The sequence below is a fragment of the Fistularia commersonii genome, chromosome 28 (assembly GCF_037954325.1).
Source record: "Fistularia commersonii isolate RoL2024-O1a breed Wild chromosome 28, RoL_Fcom_v1.0, whole genome shotgun sequence".
Classification (NCBI taxonomy): Eukaryota; Metazoa; Chordata; class Actinopteri; order Syngnathiformes; family Fistulariidae; genus Fistularia; species Fistularia commersonii.
Window position 1 is genome coordinate 4143260 of NC_141311.1, and position 25866 is coordinate 4169125.

The 25866-nt window shown below is 44.0% G+C and overlaps 1 protein-coding gene across 2 annotated transcripts in view; it reads right to left on the minus strand.

The window, feature by feature from the left end:
• Positions 1 to 242: 242 nt before the first annotated feature.
• The window catches only part of gcgra (glucagon receptor a), a 42238-nt gene continuing 16614 nt past the window's right edge, over positions 243 to 25866 (minus strand). Inside the window, exons 2-14 of one of the 2 annotated variants that reach the window (XM_086175358.1) lie at positions 13553 to 13700; positions 11914 to 12010; positions 10509 to 10616; positions 10335 to 10429; positions 10081 to 10172; positions 8118 to 8307; positions 7384 to 7543; positions 7038 to 7098; positions 6316 to 6385; positions 3749 to 3837; positions 3511 to 3655; positions 1637 to 1678; positions 243 to 1560 (exon numbers count right to left, since the gene is read on the minus strand). In XM_086175358.1, the coding sequence (XP_086031484.1) occupies positions 1195 to 1560; positions 1637 to 1678; positions 3511 to 3655; positions 3749 to 3837; positions 6316 to 6385; positions 7038 to 7098; positions 7384 to 7543; positions 8118 to 8307; positions 10081 to 10172; positions 10335 to 10429; positions 10509 to 10616; positions 11914 to 12010; positions 13553 to 13606 (1569 nt within the window). In that variant the 5' untranslated portion in view covers positions 13607 to 13700 and the 3' untranslated portion in view covers positions 243 to 1194. Of the gene's footprint in view, positions 1561 to 1636; positions 1679 to 3510; positions 3656 to 3748; positions 3838 to 6315; positions 6386 to 7037; positions 7099 to 7383; positions 7544 to 8117; positions 8308 to 10080; positions 10176 to 10334; positions 10430 to 10508; positions 10617 to 11913; positions 12011 to 13552; positions 13701 to 25866 lie in introns of both variants that reach the window. The other variant, XM_086175357.1, reaches the window with a different exon arrangement.

Here is a 25866-nt window from a genome sequence, read left to right on the forward strand (position 1 = left end):
CGGGGACCGATCCGTGCCACGTACGCTCACAAGAACCGTACGGTCAGTGTGCGTCGCGACCTAAATATACCGGGAGCATCTCCTGTGCCAGAGATGACATGTTACGTTGACTCACCGAGCCGGATTCGTACTTTATGCATGTGTGTATTTATATCTTCGATTCGAGCGCTTCCCCTCGGGTTGCGTAAGACTACGTATCGTATGCTAAAGGCTCGTCGGTCTACTTTTTGATGGTCGGAGAAGTGGGGAACATATTTAATGGCACAGAATTACAACTATTACCTCGAAAACACAGCTGGCCCACTTAATACAATTACATCAATTGCACTCATTTATTATTGAAGCAACAATCATTTCATCTCGTTTCAAAGTTTGTCCCATACCCTCTCTTGACCTCTTGTAATGTCTATACGGACGCCAGGAATCACCTGGCGAAAAAGCAGCTGCCAATTTCCTATGAGCCCTGGAAGAACGCTGTGGTCACCGAACTGAGCGAACAGAACGTGTTGTCTTTTTTATTTATTTTTTTTTTCTTTTCTCGAACAGCCGCCATCTAAACGCGTCCAGACAGCGACGACGCTTAAAGAAAGAAACACATTTAATCGCATTTCACTACCATTTTTGTTTGGTCTTTGTTTTTTTTTTTTTCCATCTCTCTAGTGTAGGCAGCTCAATGTCCAGTTTTAATCTCCAGTACCACAAACAACACACTTTTGATACACAGCACAAATTAAAGCTCATACAAGGACCCTGTGTTTTTTTTTTGTTTTTTTTTTTTGGTTTATTTTGTTTCTGTAGTTGCTATTTGAGGTTTCTACGTGTTTCTTTTTCTGTTTTGTCCCGTTATTTACACCATTCAACTGCGTTGAGATGCTGTTTTTTTTTTTCAACATCATTTGCAAGGTTGTTTTTTTTTTTTGTTTTGTTTTTTCTCCGCTGTAGCCGGACATTATCTACAGAAAACTTCCACGAGGCTCAAAGCGCGTTGAGCATCTCGGCGAAGACGCCTGCGGAAAGGGTGCGGAAAGGGTCGAGTGCCGCTCAGCCGCCCGTCGGCGTGACCTCGGGTGCGGACCGATCCGACAGATGACTCTCATTCCAGCTCTTCATGGCCACTCAGTGCAGAATTTTCCAGACAGATGAGCGCTCAAGGCCATTTAAACATTTTCATGGAGTTTTTGTTCCTCATTCGTCTCACTGTTGGCTCTCCGTGGTCTCTCTCTTAACCTCGTAACACTGCACTTTGTCTGAGAGTCCAATGTCCTCCACTAGGGTGCAATTGCTGATGGTTCCTTCATGCAGCGGGGACGTGCACAGGCCGTCCTCCTTATTGTACGCTTCGCCGTTTTGGCAGCCGCCCACGAGCATGTGCCTTTCCTCCGGGCTGCAGATCGGGGACGAAGTTTTGGCAATGTCAGGGAGGTGGGGCAGGCGGGAGACGTGGTTCAACAGGCTGCCCGTCTTCGTGTTCGGGGTATTGCTGTAGGTGTGACGATATTCCTCCTCGATGTTCCTTCCCAGCTTCCAGCGCTTCCACTTCTTCAGGACCTCCGATTGCACCTGCGGCGAGAAAGCAGTGAACGGAACGGACGCCGTGACACGAGAGACGTCTGATGTTACGATTCGGGAGACTCACTTCTTTGTTGACGAAGCAGTACAAGATGGCCACCAGGAGTCCCTGTGGAGACAACGATACTGTTCTCTTGAGAACGCAAGACAAATACGATATTCGCCTCTACATGCAGCTTTGACCTCTTCAGTCATCTGAACCTTAGCCTTTTCTGCACTGTAGGAACTATTTGCAGCTTTTCCTTTCCTTCTCAGGAATTTGGTCGTTTCTTGGTGCCTTCGGACAACGTGGGAACCAGGGACCTAGAACCATGTTAGCTTCTACTCCAAACAGGGTCTTTTTATGGTTCTTTGACCACAAAAACTATTTTGTTCAGGGCTCTTGCAAGAAAATGGACAGAGCCGACGAGTAATGCATCGACAAAGAGGCCCAATCTCTCCTGGACTGCTGAGATGAAAAAGGGTTTCTGGGCTCACAATGGAGCATCAACATCTAAAAAAAATAAGTCTGGAGTTAGCTAATGGCCCAGGTTGAAGCTAAAATCACTTGAATCATCTGAATCGTCTGTGGTTATTATTCCAGCCGTGTCGAACATGAACGCCGTGGTAGCTTTGCTCTCCATGTTGTCCCTATTGTCTTCCTCTTCTTCACGGCGGTTTGTTTTTGGAAGGGGAGCTGAAGGTCCGCGGCGTTGATCGCGCAAATGCAAAGCTTAAAGGTTCCCTTGGATGAGGGTAGTTCCTAGAAAAAAATCAAGCTGGACCGTTCTTAGAACTTCTCTGTTTTTCAGCGGGTAATATAAAAAGGCACGGTATCTTAAATCCTGATTTATCTTATGTTGAAAGTTGCTTATTTACTCCATACTGGACTCGATAGAGAAAATCAAGAGTCGGTGAATAACCTCAGACAAGAAAGATGTAGGGATGAGAAACAGATGTGGAAAGAGAGGCAGATTTTTTTTTTTTTTTTTTTAAATGAAGGCGATCGTATAACGCATGAACACAGTTCAAGAGCTTAAAGATATTAAACTTGCAGAAATTATTTAAAATCAAAATTCTACAATTCACCAGATTATGTTTTTTCTATGTAATTCGCTCCCTTGTAATTGTAGTTTTACATGAATAGTATTGATTTTCTAGACTCTACCTTGCGCTGGTTCCCAGGTTCTGTATGCTGACAGGCCACATATTACCGTGGACACGTAATTAGTTTGACCGCCGTCACGTCACAATTACAGGGTGCAGCCGAACGCGCATTATGTCGGTGCCGTCGAACGTCTCGCGGCCGTACAACTTCAGTCTCTTCACCGCTCCGCGCCCGCTGTCGGCGTCAATCCCATCACGGAGACAGTTTCCCCGGTAGTGGTCTGTTTTCTTGGCACGTGTCATCTATGTTCTCATGGTAAAAAAGGTCAATCATTATGACCCGGTGTGACAGAGACGGTTAGCGGCGTAAAGATAGCGCGTTATGGAGATGTAATCCTCCGTGACACGAGAAGAAATACAGGCGCCTCTCAGCTGTTAGAGTTGCCATGTAAACAAACACATCTGACAGCCATCTTTATCCAATTAATTTAGCACACAGTGTATTTTAAAAGGTAATTGCGTTCTGTGTGCATTCCCTTTATCGCACATTAAATTTCCATAACGTTTCATCACACCCGATCACATGTAACGCTCACTTTGCAGCGATTCTGACAGCTTCTCCGTCCCGTCCTTTTGAAGGACAGTTTCTCACGAACATCTCCGTCTGCAACATTTTGCGGTCCAACTTTCACACTTCGTGATTTTACAGCCGAATGTTTCCCAGGCTACGAAACACCAGATTCATCAGCCCGCGACCTTGGATGCCCTCGCTAACATCTGAGGTTACGCAAAGTAGTCGTTTGAGTATGTTTTCATTGCATTTCTTTTACAAGCAATGATTCATACTTGTCTTACCTGGAATGAGGAGAAGAAGAGATCGATGACTAGTTTGGTGAGACGCAAACCGATGGTTGTTTCCGTGGCCTCGTCGGTCACGTAAATAAAGACCACCTGATGGATTCCCAGCAGGGGGATCAGGGTCAGAGTCGACTTCGCCAACCTGCGACGGATCGGATGAGAGACGGCGCAGTGATTGCAGAGGGAGATAAAAAAAGATAGATATACGATAAAATCCTGCAGCGCTTCAACTTACCTGAACTTGTAGTCTGTGTATCTCATTTGGTTCGCTCGTAGTTTTGACACCAGTATTTTAATGATATGGATGAAGATGAGGAAGTTGATCTGTGAAAGATAAGAAGGTGGAGATCAAGGATTTCTTCATGGACAAAATTGGGATTCGGTGGGTTTTTTTTTTTTTTTGGCATGCTACTAGCGATGACGCTAGCGGCCAGGAATTGAACCGCAAACCCTCCTATTGGCAGGACGCCTTCTCTTGCGGGCGAACGATTGTGTTTGTTTATGAAAACGCTGCGAATGGCCTTTGACTCGACAGCAAACACGTCATTGACCGACACCCCCCCCCACACACACACACACACACACACACACACAGCGGCAGAGTAGCGACATGCAACCAAAACGACGGGATAAAGGAAAAAAAAAAAAACAGCTGCCTAGAATCTACCGGCCCGAGTGAAACTATCCGGGCGGTTATTTTTGCGATGCGACTGAAGCCGAGTTAACTTTATTACACCCAACAGAAGCGTGTTATTAAAAGGGATTGGCATTTCAACAAACAGTGGGTGCCCCTAATGAAAATTACTTGTGAAGTGACCTTTTTATTTTCAAGTCAGTTGTTACAAGTAATTTGCAGGTTCTTGGGAGAGGACCTAATTTATACATACAATTAATGTCAGGTCATTTATTTATTTTTTATTATTATGACCGCGTTGGTTTGATTTTGGAACGGTGGTGAACTTTACAATTGCCGGTCAATATATGAAGATTAATTCTCGATTAAAATGTCAACTTCTAATCCTCTCTGAGGAAATAATACAGTCAAAGACAGTTTAGCGTTGCGGTTATGAACTAAGAGCCGTGAGAAAAATAAACCATAATAGAGACATAAAACCGTTCACGCTCTCATTCACACATCTGGGGAATGTAAGGTTTCAAATGGACCTACTGCGTGTTTTTGGACAGCGGGAAGAAACCGTAGAATTATGATCCACCGAAATTACTGTTGTGAAGCCATTAACGCAGTGGTCCACAACCCGACAGCGGTCCGGGGAACATTTTGTCCTGGTCCGCAAAGAAAATCTGTCTTGGTAAAGATGATAGCTTTTTTCATTAGACTTTCCGGATCTTATTTTGAAAAACGACTGTTTCCGCCTTCGCCTTATTGCCGCACTTAATATTGTAATTGCCTAATAAAAAGTGTATCATCGCAACAGGTGACACCCAAGCTCCGCGCTCGCTATGCATCATTGGCAGTGAACGGCTAGCTCGTGAAGCGATGAAACCCTCAAAATGTTATTTTTATTGATTTATTATTTTTTTATTACAGTGCTACATGATGGGAATTGCCTAATATAAATCGTTTTATTCAGATTAAATACTGTGAAGTTGTTATTATTTGAATCCCCCGCGCCTCTAACCGGTCTGCAGAAACATTTTCATGCATAAAACAAAAAAAGGTTGGGGTCCGCTGCATTCATATAAGATAAGATAAGATAAGATAAGATAAGATAAGATAAGATAAGATAAGATAAGATAAGATAAGAACAACTTTATTCATCCCGAAGGAAATTGTTGTGCCAGAGTTTCAAGCAAAACATAACAATAATAGATAATACTAGGAAGGAGGGAGAATAAGAAATACAATAAAATATAAAGTGTTAAAGCTGTTTGACGTTTATATATATTTCCAAGTAATGACACGTTAGAATGTTCGGTTACTGAGAAAATGCGACGCTGACTTTTTAGTGAACTGATTTTCTCAGTACTCCTTTGGGCAGGACAAAAGGTGAATGGCACTCTGAGACCAGAGACCTCTGTCAAGGTCCATCTCCTGCTTCCTGTGGAGTAAATGAAAACGCTCTGGAAGTGGCCCAATACGCAACGGGCTCTTCGCTGACGTTCGAGCCGCCCCTTCGCCGAGTCCTAAATATCAGCCTTGTCAAACAGAGGCGACCGGAAAAACCCACTCCTAAAGTGTGGTAATAAGCCTGGTAATAATCATGTTTTCCAAGGATTCACTAGTTTCATTTGCACAAGCGGCCTGGGCACGCTGGGATCAATTTAAAAAGAGGGAAACTAAAATGGGAAAACTTAAATGGGAACCCGGCCTGCCGTCCCTTTGACAAACACAGGAATTCCTGTGAGATACAGGACACTTAACAGGACGATTAATGCACGGAAAATGCCGGAAACCCGGCCGCCATAAGAGCGGTGACAGATCAGATTTATACAAATGCTCAAAACTGACCTTTACAGAGAACAAGAGCAAGTAAAGGCATCATTGCGCTCTACAGTCCGCGCGGTTCGAAAAAGAGAAAATCATATTTATTTAATCCCCAAAAAAAAAAAAAAAATAATTGCAACATTTCCCAGATGTGAGACCTTAACTGGAAAAAGCCTTTCATAGTTCATGAATAAATAAGATTTCTTAAATAATATATGGAGAACAGCTACAAAAAATAATTGTTGAGACAGTCAAAACGGACGCTCGCGTAAGATTTGATGGCGAGCGGCTGTAACAAATGATTCAGAAATAATAACAAACAGGGGTGACAAAAGGGATGAGGAAAAGGAAATTACCACAACCGCCAGCAGTATGGGGGAGCGGATGATCCACCAGTAATTCATGTTTAGATTTTGCCCCCAGCACCTGGGAAGGAAAGTCACGGTGGTGAATGTCGGCGGGAGGAAACTACGCAGACCTTTTGCAGAAAGAAACACCTCCTGTGGTTTCAGACAAAGCCTCGCTGACACTAACGTCTTTTGTCATTCTTTTCTTCTCCCTTGACTGATCAAATGTGAGGGTGACTGTTGCACCGAGAGAGAAGGGGACGCACCACCGAAGCACGTTTCTGCAGCTTCTTTTTTTTTTTTTTTTTTTTTTTTTAAATATATCCCCCTCCGCTCTGTTTTCCACCAAAATGAAAACCAAGCGACCGGACAATGAGGACTGCGTGCCGAACGTTAGCGTGAAATATTTCGAAGGCACTAACAAGTCTGACGGCGAAAAAAAAAAAAAAACACTCGGACACGATTTCCATTTTTGGTTTGTGTGAAGTCTAAGTGTGGCCGTCGACTCGTGCCGTAATGAAGTGTCAGATCCACCGTGACCTGCTGAGTGTCAACATCCATGTGTTTAGGAGAAACACCGTCCCGCCTTCCGTGTTATGTCACGCTGCATCGTGTGACAAATATAGATCCCAGCAGAAGAAGCTGGAATGTGCCGTCTAGAGTTTTCATTTAATCTATTTCTGGAGGTACGACGCAAGAGAAGGAGAAGGACGAGGAGGGAGAGTACTTACTCTTGGTTTTCATATAAGTATTTTGCTATCACCCAGGGCACGAGGAATATTAAAGGGGTACCTGTGGAGAAATGAAACCGGTAAACACGGTCATTTGCAGGCTTTCATATTTCATGTTTCTTCTGTGCAATAAATATTTTACTGTGCAACAACCCCTACTTAGACACAAAACGATTACATATAATCATAGGCATGTACCTGCAAATGCACACGTATATACGTTACGAATATCTTTACATACCTTTCACTTTATTTTTATTTATTTATCTCGAGCTTTACTGTTCATTTTATTTTATTTTTCCTATTCACTGTTCTGATCTGATACGGTATCGGCGCCGCGGCTCACCCCAGCCGATGCACAGGTAGATTTTGAAGTAGTTCCTCTCTGTAAACACGGTGATGACGAGGAGGTTGTGGAGGTAGATGCCTTCCACCAGCAGCCAGTAGCTGTTGGCCAAGATGCTGTACTGCATCATCGCCGCCGCGATTCGGCAGCTAATAGTAATCTGCGAGATAGAAACGAGGTCCCGTTAATTATAAGAAATATCCTGCGTCGTGCTGATTAATACTGTCTGTCTCTGCGCCACAAGAGATAGATGGTCAGGTCTGTTGCTTAAATTCGGGCGTTGCGCCTCCGGCCTTTAAAAAAACAGCACCAGTTTATAAACCTCAGCCAGCTGAGACTGTTGAACCCATCTGGCCAATGCTAAACATTCTGTTTCCACAGGCGTAGAATTATTACATTTTTCTCCTTATTTATTTCATGTTTCCGTGAATATAAAATGAATACATAAATAAATAAAAATTCTGGTTTAAAAAAAAAAAAAATCAAAGCATTTAGCATATGTCACTGAAATTAAAACTTTGCGATAGAGATTACGATCGCCTGCGATTGACGGGAAAAGAATGTAAAGCTAATGACTCCTGTCAAAATTTTGGACTTTTGTTGTGGAACTCAATTTAAGATTAGTCAAGTAAATAAATGACAAGCAATTTACTATCTTAAATAATTATAGCATTAGCGTCATTACATTTTTGATGATCATTTCGCTCATTATGTTCCCGAAGATCACCGCTGACCTCGTTGTTGACTAGCAGCTCCACGGGAGGCATGGACGCCCTGGGAAACCCCTGATCCTGCTCTCTGCTGAGGTCCTGCGATGAGATGTTGGCCTCCATCAAAGCATCTTTGATGAGGATGGACAACGCTCGCAGGATGAAAGATGCAAACAGATTCATATGGATGTTGTTCCTCATGCAATGTAGTTTCCTGTTTTTTGGGGGAGAACATACGCTCTGGTTAACAACAGAACTATTATTCCAGTGTTATGGTTGCAAATATGACATCGGGCAAGAGGCGGAGCACACCCCGGACTGGTCGCCCGTCAATCGCAGACAACCGTTCACTCACTCACTTGAGGCAATTTTTCTTGCTGTCCGTTTATATAGATACATTTGCATAATCTATCATTGCGGGAAAATTAAGTAATAATGACATAAGATATTTTGCCTGAATACATCTGATCTCATCTGACCTCGGAAGTTAAGCGGGCTCGGGCTAAATGCTAACTGCTCATGGTTCATCCATGAGGGGTTTAATAAAGGGATTAATAAAGTATAATAAAAGAATTGAGATATTTAAAAAATACAGTTCATCAGGAAGTAGGGTATTACTGCTTGAGCTAGCTAAAAGTATATTATTTCATTACTTTCATTCATTAATTTATTATCTATCGCTTATCCTGCGATAAGGGTGGCTGCGGTGCAAATATACAGACAGACCACCATTCACCCGTCATAGAGACATACATCATACACATTTGGGCAATTTAGAGTCTCCAATAAACCTGAAAGGTTTTGGACTTTGGGAGGAAACCCACGCAGACATGGAGAGAACGTGGAGACTCCACATAAAAAAATCCTTCCTGGCGGAATCCAACCAGGGACTTGAGAAAAAAATTAAACGTCACCAGGGTTGAAGGAGTGAAACAGTGACAATGAAGAAAAAGGCAGGAGGAAGAGCAAGAGGTCGCGGAGATGAAGATGCTGGAGTAGGAGGTCTAGAGCAGGGGTGGCCACACTTTATCACCTTGTGAGCAACTTTTCAAATGACCATGTGAAAATCATTTACCTCCACTAAAAATGCTGAATTTATATTTATTTATACATCTCCTGTGTATGCTTAACACAATAAATGTTTGTGGATCTTGCATAACTGCATGAACCCTTATGACACACTACAACAGAGTACTTTTTTGGTAAATTCCTCATTTCCGATGACTTGAATGGAGTCGGCAGCATAGTTGAAGTTAGCTGACAGTTGGGATTTTAGTTCCTTCACCTTTCTCCTTCTTGGCTCACTTTTCGGAGGGAAGTCGGCGCTGTAGTTTTTATGAACGGTCTGAAAATGCCGCTCCGCATTTCCCTTTTTTCAGTATAGCGATGGCAGACCGGCGGATGAGGCAAACGCACTTTGACAATAACATAGTGAAAAAAAAAGTCCACCTCCCATTCTGTATGGAAGAGATACGTTTTAGTCTTTTTACTTGGTCCGACTCCATAAGTACCCATAAGTTTAGAAGACACAAATTGGAGGCTAACCCGCTAGCTTGCTAGAGGGCGCTGTTATGTGCACGTGCGCAGTGACACCGGTGTCAGAAAAGGTCAGATTGGACAAACCGACTGTCAGTCAAGTGACTAGTGAGGAGGATAGGCTGACGTCTACGTTTTAACGCCACGCGATCGACCCACGCTACCTTCGCGATCGACTGGTAGATGGTGATCGACATATTGGGCAGAAGATTTATGGACGTAGAAGGAAAAGATACGAAGTTAGTTGTGAGAGGAAAAGGTTGATTGGCTGTGGCGACCCCCTGAAGGGAAAAGCCCAGAGGAGAAGAAGAAGAGGAGGTTGAAGGCGTGTACTTTCTGTAAACTTTTTGCCGTGGTTGTGATTGACACACACGAAGAAGCCACCATATATTAAAAATGGACTGTGACTTCACACCTTTTTGTCAAAGCTGATATCTGGAAATATTATTACCTGAAGAATATGAGGATACCGAGGGCCAGCACCAGAGCCACCAGCGATAAGGAGTAACCCACCGTGTACATGATCCGAATATGTCCGTAATACTGCTGCAATTCAAACCACATACAAACAGCTTAGGATTACAATCCCTTTCCTTTATTTGACAGCATTGTGATAAATCTGCTTCGGCAGTGATTTGCCATAAAAGCCCAATTCCAAGCGTTGTTTTGAATTTTTCTCTCTTGGATATTTACACATTGTCTTACCTGACTGGGATCATTAGAGTCACACTCACTTGTGTTCTTCACTGGCCCCCACTGGCCATTTGCATCACACTCCTGATACACCATTCCGTGCAGAACTGAAACACACACACACACACAAATGTTCCTCTGTTTCGTGCCTTGAGCTGTTTTTTCGCATAAACGGCAGGTTTTTACCTTTATGGTGCCACGGCAGATACCACGGGCATGAAACGCTGACGGTGGTGTTGGGGAGTCCATCGGGCCAGCAGGCGTATTTGTCGAACGTTCTGTTACAAACGAGGCCTGTGGACGACGAGAGGCGAGTGAGCGCGACACACACACACACTGTGACACCCCCCAAAATCACAACAACAAGTCACTTTGAAAACACAAGGGGGCGCAGGAGCTTCCTCAGTGTGACCCGAACCTTACTGACCCTCAGGTCACTGGTTTGCAAAGCAAGGAGGAAAAACTATTTTGCATTCTTACATAATAGAGAGGGCGAAATAGTACTGCGCTGATGCTTGAGCTGCCCCAGATCAGGTTAGGCACCAAGTTAGGCTATGCAGTGTGTGTGTGTGTACGTTTGTGTATGTCAAAAAAAAAAACAAAAAAAAAAAAACACTAACCCCAGCTTACTGTTCTGTATATTTCCTGTGCATCTTGTATTTGCAAGAGTTATTTGCAGTCCTTATGTCCTCTATTATAGGTCGCTTTGGATAAAAGCGTCTGTCAAATGTAATGTAATGTAATGTAATGTAAGAAAGAGGAAAATCTCTAGGAGGCATAATATGGAATAAATTGAACCTTTTTTTTGCATTTTTTCCCCTATTTTTTTTTCCTTTTTTGAATATTTCACGAGCGGATTGAACCGTGACCTTTGCACTTTCCTGCACCCCTTGAATACGGTCATCTGCTGACCGAGCACTGCCAGAGTCACATAGCTCTGAAAAAATAATTGCCAGAGGCCATTACAGCGTCTGTACAGATCACGGCTTTTCATCTTCGCTCCAGTGCGAAGTCCTTCGGCACGCAGCTGTTCACGTCACGTCTTTTATCCTCTTCACAAAAGTAAAGCTAGAAGCCGGCGTTTGTGTACCTCCGGTACCCTTCCGTTGCACACGGGGGTACGAGGAGACGTATGAAAGCGGCGTTGGGTTGCATAAGATCACAAACGTCTTGGCTGCGAGAGCTCCAGGGTTCGGCGCTACATTTCCCAAACATAAACATGCCAGCGGTCCATAGCCCCCCCAGCGGAAGGGCAGGGGGGGCATTCAGTCAAACACGCCGACGGGGTTATCATCGCGCGACGAGCCGGTGACAATTCACGCCGAACACAGTGCAAGCGAGGTGCAGAAAATAGAAATCCGGGAGCAGATTTGAAAACACGCCGCGGGCCGAAATTTGCGGCAGCCCATTAGCTGTAAGTGTATTAGCCGGTTGCCTCCGTTCTAGACTGCAAATGATATAAAATCCATGCTTTGTTTGCGTATTTTGCACTCTCCTGTTACTCCCGATAAGCACATTAGTCTAAATCCTAAAGTTTTTATCACGCGGCGCTCATGAGGTCATCGTACTAACTGCGGCGTGTCGTGTTTACCGACGCCCAGTGGATCTCTGCTGTTGTTGCGATCGCACTCCTCCTTGTACAGCTTCCAACTCTCCTGGAGCTTGTCCATGGTAACTGAAGGAGACACCTAGGGTGGAGTGGTGAAGATATGAGGTCAGAGAGATAATGAGGAAAGGTCAAGCTGCTGCTAATGGTCTGTAAATTATACACTTTTCAGCATCGATTAAGTGAAAGGCACGACAACCGTAGATGAATCTTTCGGGTAGAATAAGGGCATTAAACGTTCATTCATTTTTGTATTTTCCCATCATATCTACAGGAGCTGCAGATAATGTCATCCTGTCTGCCAATATTCTCTGTTTTCCTGGTGCAGGCTGATGTTAGGAGAGCCCCGTTTATTTGGATTTCCACATCGCGACACCGGCTTGTGTCAGAGGGCGGTGGCGGTAAAAAAATAAAAAATAAAAAAAAACACCCACGCATTTTAAAGGCCAGCGACTAAAAGAGGCTAACAAAGTTGCTGTCGGCGTAGGGATATCCGTCCTGGGGTTCGCCATCATCTATTTCTGGTCACCAGCAAAGCTGTGCGTCCATTATTCAAATTGCAGAACAAAAGTGGCTTTTTTTTCCCGCACTTCTCTTTTTAATTAGCAGCAACTTTTATATTCTACGAGACACAATGGGTTACACGGAGCAGATTAAACAAGGAAAATAATTAGATTTAATGAAAAATTGCATGTCATATGCAGATGAACGCTGCTTTTGTTGCTCACCGAGAAATGGCAGACTGTCAAAGCTTTGCTCTCACAGTTTCTACTGCTATTAACAAAGCGTCCTGTGTTTAACTGCAAATGGAGTTGTAAGGACTGTTTTATTAACCTTCCAAGTTCCTTCACCATCCCCGGAGTTACATTCACACAAACCCGATACTGTTACCGTCTTAGGACGGACAGTAAGTCCAGCTGTAGACGATTATTAAATCAATAAAAAATGCAAAAAAAAAACCTGTAGAACTGAATTTTGAGAAAGAAACAAATTATTATCAATTGCAAAGGAGAATATGGAGAAAGCAGAGGCAGCTACAGCCATGATGCCGCGGGGGAGGGGAACCCAGGGATGCAGCTAGAATGCAAACCCGGTGCTGATGTTGACGACGACCGGAGATAAAATGAAATAATATGAAAATAATGTGACGGGTTTACGAGATCCAGACGTACGAGAAGTTACCGTGGCGTTCAGACACCTTCACCACCTCTTTACGGCCATCCGCAGACCGCCGTGCATCGTTTGACAGCGTCGGTGGCTCAAAATATTAAATCGGCTTATTTATTAGTTATTATTATTAGTTCCTGCAGATTCTGTGCAGGTAAAGTCACACGTTCCACGTGGATGCAAAACCCGGTTTGCATCGGTAGTCAGACCGGGTTGCGACCATGTTGGCCACGGCAGCGGCGTCAGTAAACATCAAAAGGTCATTTGAAGCCTATTTGTTATTCACTAAAATAACCATATTCAGCTCAGACACCACTGTCGGTCTTATCGCAATTTTCCAAAACGGTTCATGATGTTGCTCAGACTTTTATTCATGCGTGCACAATTTGTGTAAGAGTGTGTGTGTGTGTGTGTGTGTGTGTGTGTGTGTGTGTGTGTGCACTCTCCGGGGACGCACCTGGATGCTGCAGGAGATGAGGAGCATTGCCAAAAGGAGGAAGAGCCGTGACATCCCTTATTCCTGCTGTTGTTACTGGGAGGGGATAGTACGGGACTGGAGGGGGTTTTCACCTCATAGGGTTGCTTATCTATGCTCGCCACACTACCTGAATGACATAGAGACACACAATATATCAAAACTTGTTGCAAACATTCCTCGGTACGTCGACAAAACTACTCAAACAGGAAACGACTCTGTCGGAGCGATCGCACTCCGATCTAAAGATTTCAAGGCACGCGGATGAAGTCTTGGAGGAATTTCACGGTATCCCCGATGAGTCCGGTTGTTGTAAACGGGTAAATATTCCCATTGCGCCCCCCCGGTCCCGTTCCCATCCCCGTTCCAAGTGGCACGAGGCCACAGTTGGCTAAGACCGCAGCTGTGGAGGAGATGCAGCACAGCGGGCTGTCCAGAGCATTAAGCATTGAGCAATCAACGCGGCCCTTTTCACCCTTGTTATTCCCAGTAGTTCACTGTCCACCATAATGTCAAAGTCTGTGAGTGTTTGGTTCGTGTGTGTGAGACAACGTGTGCCAGAGGTCACTCACCTGCGCATCGATCAATGCCCCCCGAGCGCCCCCTCGAGAGATTAGGCTGAAGCTGGAGAGCATAACGAAATCTGAAACGTTTCTGCAAAAAACACCTTGACCATGGAAACATTTTTGGCTAAAACGTTTCAAATTCCATTCTGTTCTGGTCTCACGGCAGGAAAGAGGACGCGATCGTGCCGACGTGTTTTTGAAAATTTCATTTTGTGACACTTCGGTTTTTATACCAGAACACTATTTCGTGACGGCGGCGGCAGCGGGGAAGTTTCAGGTGACCTCGAAACCGTTTCCGCCTCGGAATGTTTTATCTGGCTTTTGACCCGACGTGTCGACAAGCTCCTCGGGTCCGGTCGATATCGCCGCGAGGAGGTTCCATCTGCAGTCTAAATATCCACCCTATATTTTCCAAAGCCCTCCTGGAAATCAGTCTGCAGATACTATCTAAACCAAAGAGCCATACTTTCTAAATGGCCTGTTCAGCGTAATGACCACAGGATGCAGTTAGCATTAGCTGTAGAACAGACTTGCTGATTGCTTGGGGCGCCTGAGGTATCAGATCTAGCCTGACATCAGGTCAGGACCGGTCCAGTCCAGATCAGCCCTCTCTGGCCCCTGTGAGAAATGTCTTGGAGGCGGTAGCTGAATTCCCCGCGCAAAGTTAATTGCAACCAAAACTTGCGCGGGATATTTTCCCCGGTATGCCTATTGAATTGAGCGAAATGCGCTGTCGTTCGTACGCCACATCTTCAACGCTTTAGTTTCCTGGCAGGAGGAATCCAACGATGTCAAACATGCCTGACCTGGCATTAATATCTATAATCAGCGCTATAAGTGCGCCAGATCACTTCCCTGCGAAGAAAGTGATCTGGCGCGGATCTGTGTGAATGCATGACAATTCGGCGTGCGGCTCGGTCCGGCGGAACTCCTGACATGCATGTGAGCGAGCACATGCTCTCGCTTACGCCATGAGTGTTACACCAGCGAGGCCCGTGGCTGCGTTCCAAGGGTTTCTCTGTCTCACTCCCGCTCCCTGTCTCTTCCCACATACGGCCTCATTTTCTGAGGCATTAGCTTGCAACTTAGGACCAAGTAAGAATAATGATTAACTCGACTCAGCGCTCGGGGACTGTGTTTGTGTGTGTGTGTGTGTGTGTGTGTGTGTGTGCAGGCGCGGGTTAACGTACGCGCACGCATAGGTGAGTTGGTGTGCAGGCGTGATCGTGGGCGTGTGAGTGTGCCTGCGGGCGGGCATGCAGGTGGGCCTGCACACACACATACACACACACACATACACACACACACACACACACACACGCGCGCGCACACACACGCCCGAGCCAGGAAAAAGGGGTATCAAACTGGAAAACGGACTCTTTGCACTCATTTGTCCTAAGAATCTTTCCAGAACTGGAAAAGCTGACTTGTTTTTTATTTTTATTTTTTTTTCATTTTATTTTATTACCCACTTCAGGTTTCCAGATTTTTTTTTTTTGGAATTGCTGAGCCAATGTGTTATGTGTGCAGTATCGTTGATTTGGCCTTTCCGTAGAATTATTATTACCTCTAAAATGGGGCATTTTCATCATCATTTTCATCAAATCCCCATTCTGGCCGTCTTACCAACACTGAACAGCCACACGATACAAAATCAATACTTGAAATTAACAAAAGGCTTTTTAAGAGCCTGGTACAACTTGGAAATATGGAGGAATTGGAAACACAAATGGCCTTAAAGCAGCTTGTCCATCTGCAGTTTAATTGCACTTGAGCGTTTGTAAATATAAGCCTGAATAGCTTACACAATTTTTTTTTTTTTTTTGTTAAAGTCTTCGAATCAAATGTAAAAGTGTGCTAACATCCCGATCGTGCCATTTTAAAACCACTGCCTTGGTGAATCAGGGCTAAATTACCCAAACTATGGTACAATCGAATGCCCGACTGTACTGGGTGTGTGTCTATGTGTGTGTGTGTGTGTGTGTGTGTGTGTGTGTGTGTGTGTGTGTGTGTGTGTGTGTGTGTGTGCGCGCGCGCCTCAGCCATCTTAACACCAGCTAGCAGTCTGGTCGTCCTGTAGATAATGTAACATTATGTTTTCAAGAGCTAAGAGAGATCTCTGAACACTATGACTAAAGTATTCATGTTCATCCAATGTTACTTCTGTACATTTAATATTAATAAACTGTGTATAGTATGTTACATTTTTTTTTTATTAGCGGTTATTTTAGTATTTTCACTTTTTATCTGACCCTATCAAATAAATGAATAAAGTACATAAAACCTTTACACCAGATGTTAAAAGAAAGTGCAGAAGAAAGATACAATTTCCGAACACACTACCCCGGGGAGATAAAATCACACATTTCTCATGATTTATTTGTGCATATTTTTCGCCGCCTGCAGAAAGGAAGCGAAATCGCAGAAGCGATTGGCAGGAGCCGGAGAGGCTAATTGGGCTCGTATGTTCTCCCGGTATGACGTTACTGGCGTTACGATGTGCACCACAGAATAGTTAACGGTAGAAGTTGCGCATCTGATCTGCGAGGTGGTTTTATTTCCTTCCTCTGGTTTTCAATTCGCAACACGTGGACGCACCGGGTTTTCACCCTCCCTTTAAGATGAGGTCAGCGTGTGTGAAGTCAGTGATAACGTAATGATGGCCGTGTCAGATAAACACAGATTCGCTCATTTTTCACCTTGTACTTATTGACTGCGGGTTGCAGGGGCCATTGCTCCCCCGCCATATGTTATTCTGTATATTCGGGTCAAAACTACACAGGCGTTCATAAATGAATGACGTAATATCCACGAATAGCCGAAACAGAATAACAACAAAGAAAAAAAAAAATGGGTTCAAGTGCATGTTGGGTAGCTGGATACAATAGCCACTAACAGATACTATTGTTTGTTGGAGGGCACTTACCTTTCATTCGATTAGACTGACGGACAAATAAAATTATAAAAGGGGTGCGTGCGTGCATGAATGCAGGCAGAGGCGAACAGCGAGGATTAAAAACAAACCTCTTGGAACAAAACACAATAACTGTCCAGTTCAGAAAATACCCCCGGGCGGCAATCTATTAAATAGTTTTACAAATGGACTAAGAGTAAAAATACGTCTGCATTTCTTATTTTATGCGATTTTTTTTTCCCTTCCATTGTTGAGCACTAAGTGGATCTCTCCCGAAACAAGATTCACTTGGCTAGACCTGTCTCCGAAGCAGATATTAATCAAATGGATGACCGTGGTGAAAAAAAAAAAAAAAAAAAATTGCAGCACGGTTTTCGACACAAAAATACCCGCACGTTTCAACTAAATAGGCTGACATGAAGCGTGCCGCGCTTCTACCTCGGGGCTGCAGATGCCACACGGAGCATGACCGCCCTGGATGAGAGCCCCACTATCTGATAGTGGGGTGAAACAGAGTTCAGAGGAGCCGGATCGCTGTGTTGTAACTCGCTGTGAGACGTTTCTGCTGCGAGCCATGTGGGACATCACCTCCATCTTGGGCATCGTTGGGTGTCGGGCCGACCTGAGGCAGAACTCGGATGTTACACGAGGAACTCTTATGCAAACTGAATATGAACGTTGTGTCATCAGTATTGCGTTCTGTCGCGCTGTGTCACCCGTTGTGTTACGCTGACGTTTCTGAAGGCTTTGCTTTGTCATGAAGCAGCAAAAACAGAAACTTCGGCTTTCTGCGGGACAAATAGTGTCCGGGAAATGTAAAGCATGCACGCGTCAACAAATCCCCATATAAGGCTCTGTGTAAGTCACATTTGGGGATGTGCTGATGCTTTTTGTGTCGCAGCAGATGATGGTTTGACCTGGTTTACGCAGGGGAATCCGTTTTCGGACGCTTTTATTTTAACCCTCATATTATGTTAAGGGTCAATTATACCCATATCACCCATTGACCCAATGGGTCAAATTGACCCTTAACATAATATGAGGGTTAAGGCCATACAAAAGCCTACGTGAGGCAACAACAACAATGGCATTTAGATCAAACCGATCAACCAAAGAACAGTAAGAGCAGGAGACATTTAATGTTCCTGTAATGCAACAGGAAATGCTTCACAAAGCTTCCCGTTTGTGACCTCCTTCATCAGAAGCGGAACCGGCAATTAAAAAAAACGCAACTGAAACAGATGCGATATTACAACAGAAAAAAACTTGGTGAGAACAGCTGTTGTGGCCGACGTCTGCCGCAAATATCACGACTGCATTAGCAAGAAAGGCGACCGCCGCCGCTGCCGGACAGATACGCGATGGAATCACATCTTAAGTTGTGGGTGGCGCGAATGAGCCCCGGACCAAATCCCGAATTCAGAAATCCCTTGTAAATATCTGGTTAACGTGGTTTTGTTTTTCAATCTCCGAGCCGGGAGGCTCCAACATGTTGGTCGAAGGACGCTGAGGTTGGAGCTGCCAGGCAGGAGGCCTCGAGGAGATTTATGGATGCGGGAAAAGGCAGTTGCCGTGAGAGAGGAGGATACAGAGGATAAGGTTCGATGGAATAAGAAGATTCATGTGGCGACCCCTGATAGGAGCAACGGGAAGAAAAGACTTTTCTGAACGTTGTTTTTACTCCAGGTCAATGAGACCAGGATTCTATCGCTTACGGTCGCAGCCTGATTCGGTCAGTCGGTTCGCGTGTCAGGGTCCGTTCGATTTGCCGTAGGACGTGACGTCCACTAGGCGCCCGTTGGTTTGCTGCCTGCTGGCATGTTTTCTCCAGACGCTGTTTGGAATAATCTGTCAAGTCGAGACAGACCGTTGAATCGTCCCTTTTCCTGGCGACCGTCGGAATATTATCACGCTGTTTGAACATCTCACGCTGCATTTAAAAAGGGGCAGAAATCCACTAAATATGTAGGGTTTTTTTTTTTTTTTTTTTTTAACAAATGGGTTTACAGACATATTCAAAAGGTGACTTCAGTCCTTTCTTCCTCTCCCCTCGCAACCGTTTCTCCCGACGCGGTGAATCATTGCCGGGAGTTCTGGTGTTAGCACTCAATAAAAACGACCCCTGTTTAAAACTCTCATTAGAATTAATACATACAAAGTCAACACGGCTTCCTGGAATTACTTAAAATGTTTGTGCAGCCACGTTATACTGTCGAGTTTTTCTCGTTTTATCTATAAATCTTTCATTGTGATTCAGATTTTCCCTTACAGTGTTTATTAAGAGTATTCCAACCTCTGTCCAATTCTGTTTTTTTTATGTTAAATTCTACGTGTAATTGAAAATCATCATAATCCATTATTTGTTGTTTGTAAGTACTTGGCTCTTGATATGATGGCTCTTCCACTAGGACTGCAGGAACCTCCATATCAGGTCCAGGTCCAACACCTCCTCATGATCCTGGGTCGCAGCTTTCCCTGGGTATTGCATTTCTATGTGGTTTGGGGTTTTGGGCAGGAAAATATTAACCAATAATACAGCTGACCATCTGAAAAACAGAAGTATTGTCTAGTACTTTTTGGGAGTAATTAGACTTTAACATATTTCTAAGGACATTTGAAATGTTTTTGAAATGCTTGGCAGGTGGACATGGAACGGCTTTTCCCTTTCCAACGGCCTCAGAGGTGATTCAAAAATAACTTCTCTCACAGCGGAGTCGTCGCCTGGACGGTTGACGGGTTTATAACTAAATTCTCAAGGACTCGTCCAACGATTGTCACAACCGTGGTGTGAAAAGCAGACATTTTTACTAAAATGACATTCTAACTTCTCAGTGAGGTATTCCATCTGTGTAAAAAAAAACAAAAAAATATCAACTGGATTTAAGTCCTCAGGTTAATATGTCAGAATTTTCAACCACTCTTGATCCATTCGCTTGATCCACAATTATTGGTGACCCTCTTGAAAAGTCCACAATGCATCATTTCTGCAGGAGGTTATTTTTTTTCTGCTTTTGTTTTCAAAATATAAGAATGTCTCCCGTAGGTTTGGAGACAATGACCAACAGTGCAACGTTATAAATGCATTATTATGCACGAGCATTTTGTGTGGGAAGTGCACGACCGTTGCCGAATTTATGTCACGAGCCGCAGTATCTGCGAGCCGCGGCAACCAGGCTACGTGGAGACTTCGATTATCAGCCTCCGCTGTCTTTCAACGTCACAGATTCGAGACGGCGTCACAATTGAAGGCAGATGTGAGGCGATAAGGGCGCCGCTGCTGCTGCACCGAGGAGTGAGACGCAATTTAATTGTTTTCTTTAGCCAGAAGTTTGATGTATTTTGGGCAGGAAACACACGCTATTAAACGATACGCCCCTGTGACAGGCCGATCCAGGGGGGCTACTCTATTTTGGCATAAAGCGACCTCGGAAGGGTTTGAAAAAATATATATATTGATGACAAAATACATTTATAATGTCCAGCATAAAGAATAGAGTTTTCTCCTGTGTTGAAGTTCAGCGTAGTGAACAAATTGATATTTTGGTGAGTTTTAAATGGCCGAAAAAACAGAGATGTATCCCTCCTGTTCTCCACAGCTGGGCATCTGCACTTTTATAGTGGTGAATAATGTCAATGTTCACCTTTCAACCAAATAACGTTCCACACGATTGATCGTCAGTCGTTTTTTAACGATGGCTCCTCAGTTTCACATCATTTCCGAATATTCCTCAGACATCCGTCGGGCGTTCCGAATCGTTTTTTTTTACCTCAGTTCAAAGTAGCTGAAAAACCAAAGCAAAACACTACATGAACACTTCATCTGCCATCACATGTGAGAAAGCATCCGCACGATCATTTTCTCTGATTTACCGGCTTGAAAGGGAACCATAACAAGTTCCTGGTTCCGCCCGGTCAAGCCTTCGGGACTCCCAATCGTCTTTTTGATTGCAAAAGCCGATACTCTTTAAATAAAACGGGAGCGGCTCGGACGTAAGCTGCCAGAGACAACATTCTTGGAGTGTACACAGCTTGAAAACTTGACTCAAAGAACGGACCCGCTGTGTTTCGGGCAGTTATGTTGCACTCGGAGCAGCTGGGGTTTAAATCGAGCGGCTGAGACGAACGTACGATGCAGCGACTCCGTGCTGCTCGCTGATATCAGCTGAATGATATTTTAGTCGGGCTGCAGCGTGACAAAGAATGCTAATGGACTTTCCATTCAGTAAAAGGAGTGGTCGTTTTACATATCAGTTAGATCAGGCCGCTATTGGCGTCGCATGAGCTGATTGTCAAGCTATTTAAAAAGCTTTGTATAATCTGTATGCGATCATGGTAATAAATAACTCAGTGGCTCCCATCCCTAAATTAAATCCGACCGGTTGTCTGAGATTAAAATCTGACTTCTGACCACCGGCACGGCCTGCTTCAGCAAAAGGCAAGGACCACCATCGCTTTGTCTGTTGTCTCAGCTTGGCAGGAGCGGCGTTCGTCGAGCTTCCAACAAGAATAACACCGCCGGCGCCAAATTCACATGCTGATACTCACTCAGCTAATTTCCATGACTTCGGCCTTGAATCCGCAGTCAATAACTCACCTATTCCAACAACATTTCCGCAGCCTTGAGAGCGCACGGCGGCGCGAAGGGGGGTTTCAAACCCCGTCTTCCGCAGGTTATGTGCGGAACAATAACTGGTCGAACTATCCCCTTATGCTAATTTAAGTTCTTCGCAAACTTGCGGCGATCTTAAATTACAAAAATAAGGAATAACGGTGTCTGTGAGTTGAGCCGGCGGCCCTCGGAGCCGGAGGTCCCGCCTGGATGGAAAAATAATCACCAGCTGTCACGAGCCTCGGTGCAATAATGCCGCTCCCACCTGAGAAATCGCGAATACATTTATAACCGCGCTCCTCCAAATTCTTTAATCCGCTTCGGGGCCCGCCGAATAAATTTAACGAACCCGTCGTTGTTGTTTTTTTTGTCTTCCGTGACTTTTTATTTTTTTCTGCAGACTTTTCGCAAAGCAAGTTTGAAAATAATTTGAAGCCGTTCAAGGTTTTCCGCTAAAATTGTCAGTGTAATAAATCACTCCGTGACAGTCCCTCAGTAGTACTAGAATTTACCGTTTCGCTAGTCAGCGATCGCAGGTTAAAACCGGGATATCAGATATCACGCTGTAATTCTCCATTCCCGATTGAATTATATGTAGTCATATTTAGGGACAAAATGTATGAAGTTGAATAACATACAGTAAATAGACCCTAAATCAAATCAGCATGCTGGACCGGCATTGTTCCAATATATTTGCTTTTCTTCTCAGGGGTGCTCCCCATGTGCCCACATGGGAAACTTTAAGAAGTTTGAAAACCCCTTCTCTTACATATCATGCATTATGTTTCCCACACACACTGAGTATGTTTTCCCAAACAGTGAGTTAATAAGCCAACTAATGCATTCTGAAAAAAAAAAAAAAAGAAAGTCAATTGGCGCATTGGATTCCAGAGATTCTCCTCTCTAGAAACCTCCCACAATCACATCCGGACCTCGTCTGAATCAACACGAAGGCCGGTTTAAATATCTCAGATATTCGTCCGGCATTTTCAAAATGCCGGACGAATTCAACGAGGAGGCGCCGAGTTCACCCGCTCACAGAGAAATCACCGGCTTCATCGAGCATGAAACATCTCGTAAGGTTATTCATTCATTATCTGTACCGCTTATCCTGCACTCTGGGTCCGGACGCAGCAATATGACAGCCTTGAAAGCCCAGAAAAGTAACTCTATATCATATAGATATATATCTTTAATATATATATGTATTTGAATTAGGTGATATTTCAAGGTATTTTAAAAACACAGTCCATCAAGAGATAGGATATCTTCAAAAGTACATTATGGTCATTCATTATGGCTCAGTCATTGCCATATTGATGCGTCATCAATCAGTCATTCCCATATGTTTTTTCGGCCGCTCCAGGAAAGCCTCCGAGACTCGGGGGAGAAAATGCAAACTCCACACAGAAAGCCGGGAACAGCCCAAGTTCAACGTCACTCGTAATATTTTTTTCCGATCACATCTTCACATCTTCGGACGCTGCTCGTGAGCCGAGGTGCCGTGCAGGGCTTCCACTCTGCCGGCAACGTCTTCACGAACCAGTTCAGACTTCCTACTTGGACGTTCTGATCGGTATTTGTCGTGACTCTTTCGTGAACCCACATTACTGTAATTAAATTCATTTTTCAGTTCAGCGTGACTTAGACATTTTGGAAAAAGACCGACCCGTCCTCAGCGTCCTCTTGGTAGATAGCACCAAAATAATGGTCGTGGACTTCTAAATAGCAGAGGGACTGTGTGTGAATTTATTCTGTCGTAATGGACCTGAGCAACAAGAACGTCTCATTTAAGGTCTGGAATGTCGGTCTCTTTAGATGCTGCCTTCGGGTGTTTCCTTGTGATGCTCCCGACATTCGTGGTTCGGTTAAGTCTTGGCTTAAGGGAGCGATGACGCCGTTCTGCAGACAAAATCCCTCTATCAGAGCCGCGATCATGTGACAAAGTGGCTTGATAAATTTACAAATATATCATTCAGTAATTAAGTCAACCGGGGATAACATCTGACATGTTATCGACGATGCTTACAGCAAATCAGCCAAAAAAAAAAAAAAAATTCCCTTCACTTCAGTCAAATTCTTTTTGTGAACTTCAGCCCGAGGCAAGACTTTGAATTCTAAGCAAAATCACAGCGGGAAGCACAAAACAAGAATTAGGCGGATCGCAAACTTGCAAAACCTTCACCAAATGAGTAAAAATTGGAAATGAAAACCAGGTAGATGAGAAAAGATGAGTAAGAAAAACCCACAACGCATGTGATTTCATTGTATTCCTGTGTGTGATGCAAATTATTCTATTCACAAAAAACAACTGCAAGGGCCATTTGATATCAGCTTTAACCCTTTTATGTCCAAAAATAAAATATTTCGTTGCAGAATCAGTCGCACTGTTGGGCAGAACGATTAGCGTCCCTTAACATACTGGGTTCGAACACCGTTTCCCCTATTGATGAATGGATTATTATTGATTGCAAGGACAAAAGAGTGATTCATACAAGCCCCACTTCAACACCATTTATGTGAAACGTTTCTGACCCAAACGGACGACCGATTATTAAACGATACATTTCTAAAACGCGTCAGGAGCGACGGCACGTCGTGTTTACAGCCGGTTCTCCCCCCGCGGCCTCCGCGGAGCTGGTCTGTCATTTTGCCTTCAGCCTGGAATGTAACAAACAGTGGCTAAAAATGGAGATTTGTCACAGGCAGCGGCTGCACGGCATTAGTTGGACCCCCCATCTATGCTTAGATGTTAATCTCCTGAACCATATCCAGCCCGACGGGGTCACGTCAAGTCGGATTTTATTTAACGGACAGCAACGTCCATGTGAAGAAGTGGCCTGGACTCTTTTGTAATGATCTGCAGAAAACCCAACATCCCCTCAAGTACTTGTTGACAGCGGCGAGGCAACTTTTAACGGACGGATCCCGGCTCATTGCGGGCTACAATCTGCCTCGAACGCTTGGCTCGCAAACATGTGGAAGATGCATGATATACTCGGAGCGAAATAAATACAAACTGCATTTTTGTGACACCGTATACATTTTGGTTCAGATGAACCCAAAGGGAGTTGCTCTGAAAATGCATACAGGTGGCCAAACTATTTTCTTTGAATATTTGTATTATAAGTATTTATATAAATATGTGAATATAAATATTTTCAGTCAATATTGAATTTAAAAAGTCCTTATATTTTCCTTTTGTTTAATTTTGCATGGATGATTACATTCAAATTATGTCGGTACTTTTATAACTATTATAAAGTTGAAATAAAATGTCCAAAAAAATTGCAAAAAATTAAATATTTAAATTGCAATTTTCATTTTGTTCGCTTTACATATTACCTAGTTGGCCCGTGCGTAAAAATAAAATTAGAAATGTAGCCCGCAAGGCGTAGGGGGTCTGACAAAAAAAAAAAACAGCAGAGCATCAACTAAAACAATACATTGAAACGCACTTGCGTTGAATCAATGAAACTAAAGTCCGTGCAGATCGGCAGTGATTTATGATTTATCTCTGTCCCCAAAAACCCCCGGGGAGGCCATCTATTCATTTATCCCGGTGGATGTCTGGAAAGCTTGTGCCTCGGCCACGTTTCTGTCCAAATAGGAAATAGCTGTATTATTACAGAGTGACATATTCCTTAAATCCAGTCGACATGATCCCCACGCAGCTCGGTGTCAGGCAGATGCCTGTACAAACAGAGATGCGGCCTGTTCTCCAGCTCCGCCGAGTAATAAGAGTTTTACGAGGCTCTAATGACATTTCTATTGAAAATAAATCAACCGCAAATCACGTTCTCGGTTCTGTTGACGGCAACAGAAAAGATGAAATCTGCAGCAGGCTTTCAAGTGTTAAGTGTTACGTTAAACGCACCTGGGGTTTTTCCTAGCTGGTTATCTTATCATTGTGCACGTCGAGAGCGGGTCGAACAGTAGAGGCTCCTTTGCGCGGACGTCGGCGTCCCAAAAAAGGCGAGTCAGCTCCATCAGAAAAGACCATTCTGGTCTCCTTACATCTCCCAAATACTTGCTAATGATGGATTACGGGTATGTATGTTTTTAACTTATGAACACAGAGGTTCTTGATGTAGAGTCAAACAGTTATTGATGATAGAAAAAACACTTTGAAACCTCCCGGATTTAAACCGTACCTCCCTTCCTGCTGCATCTGTCGGAGCCACCGAGAAGGATTTCAAGCAATGAG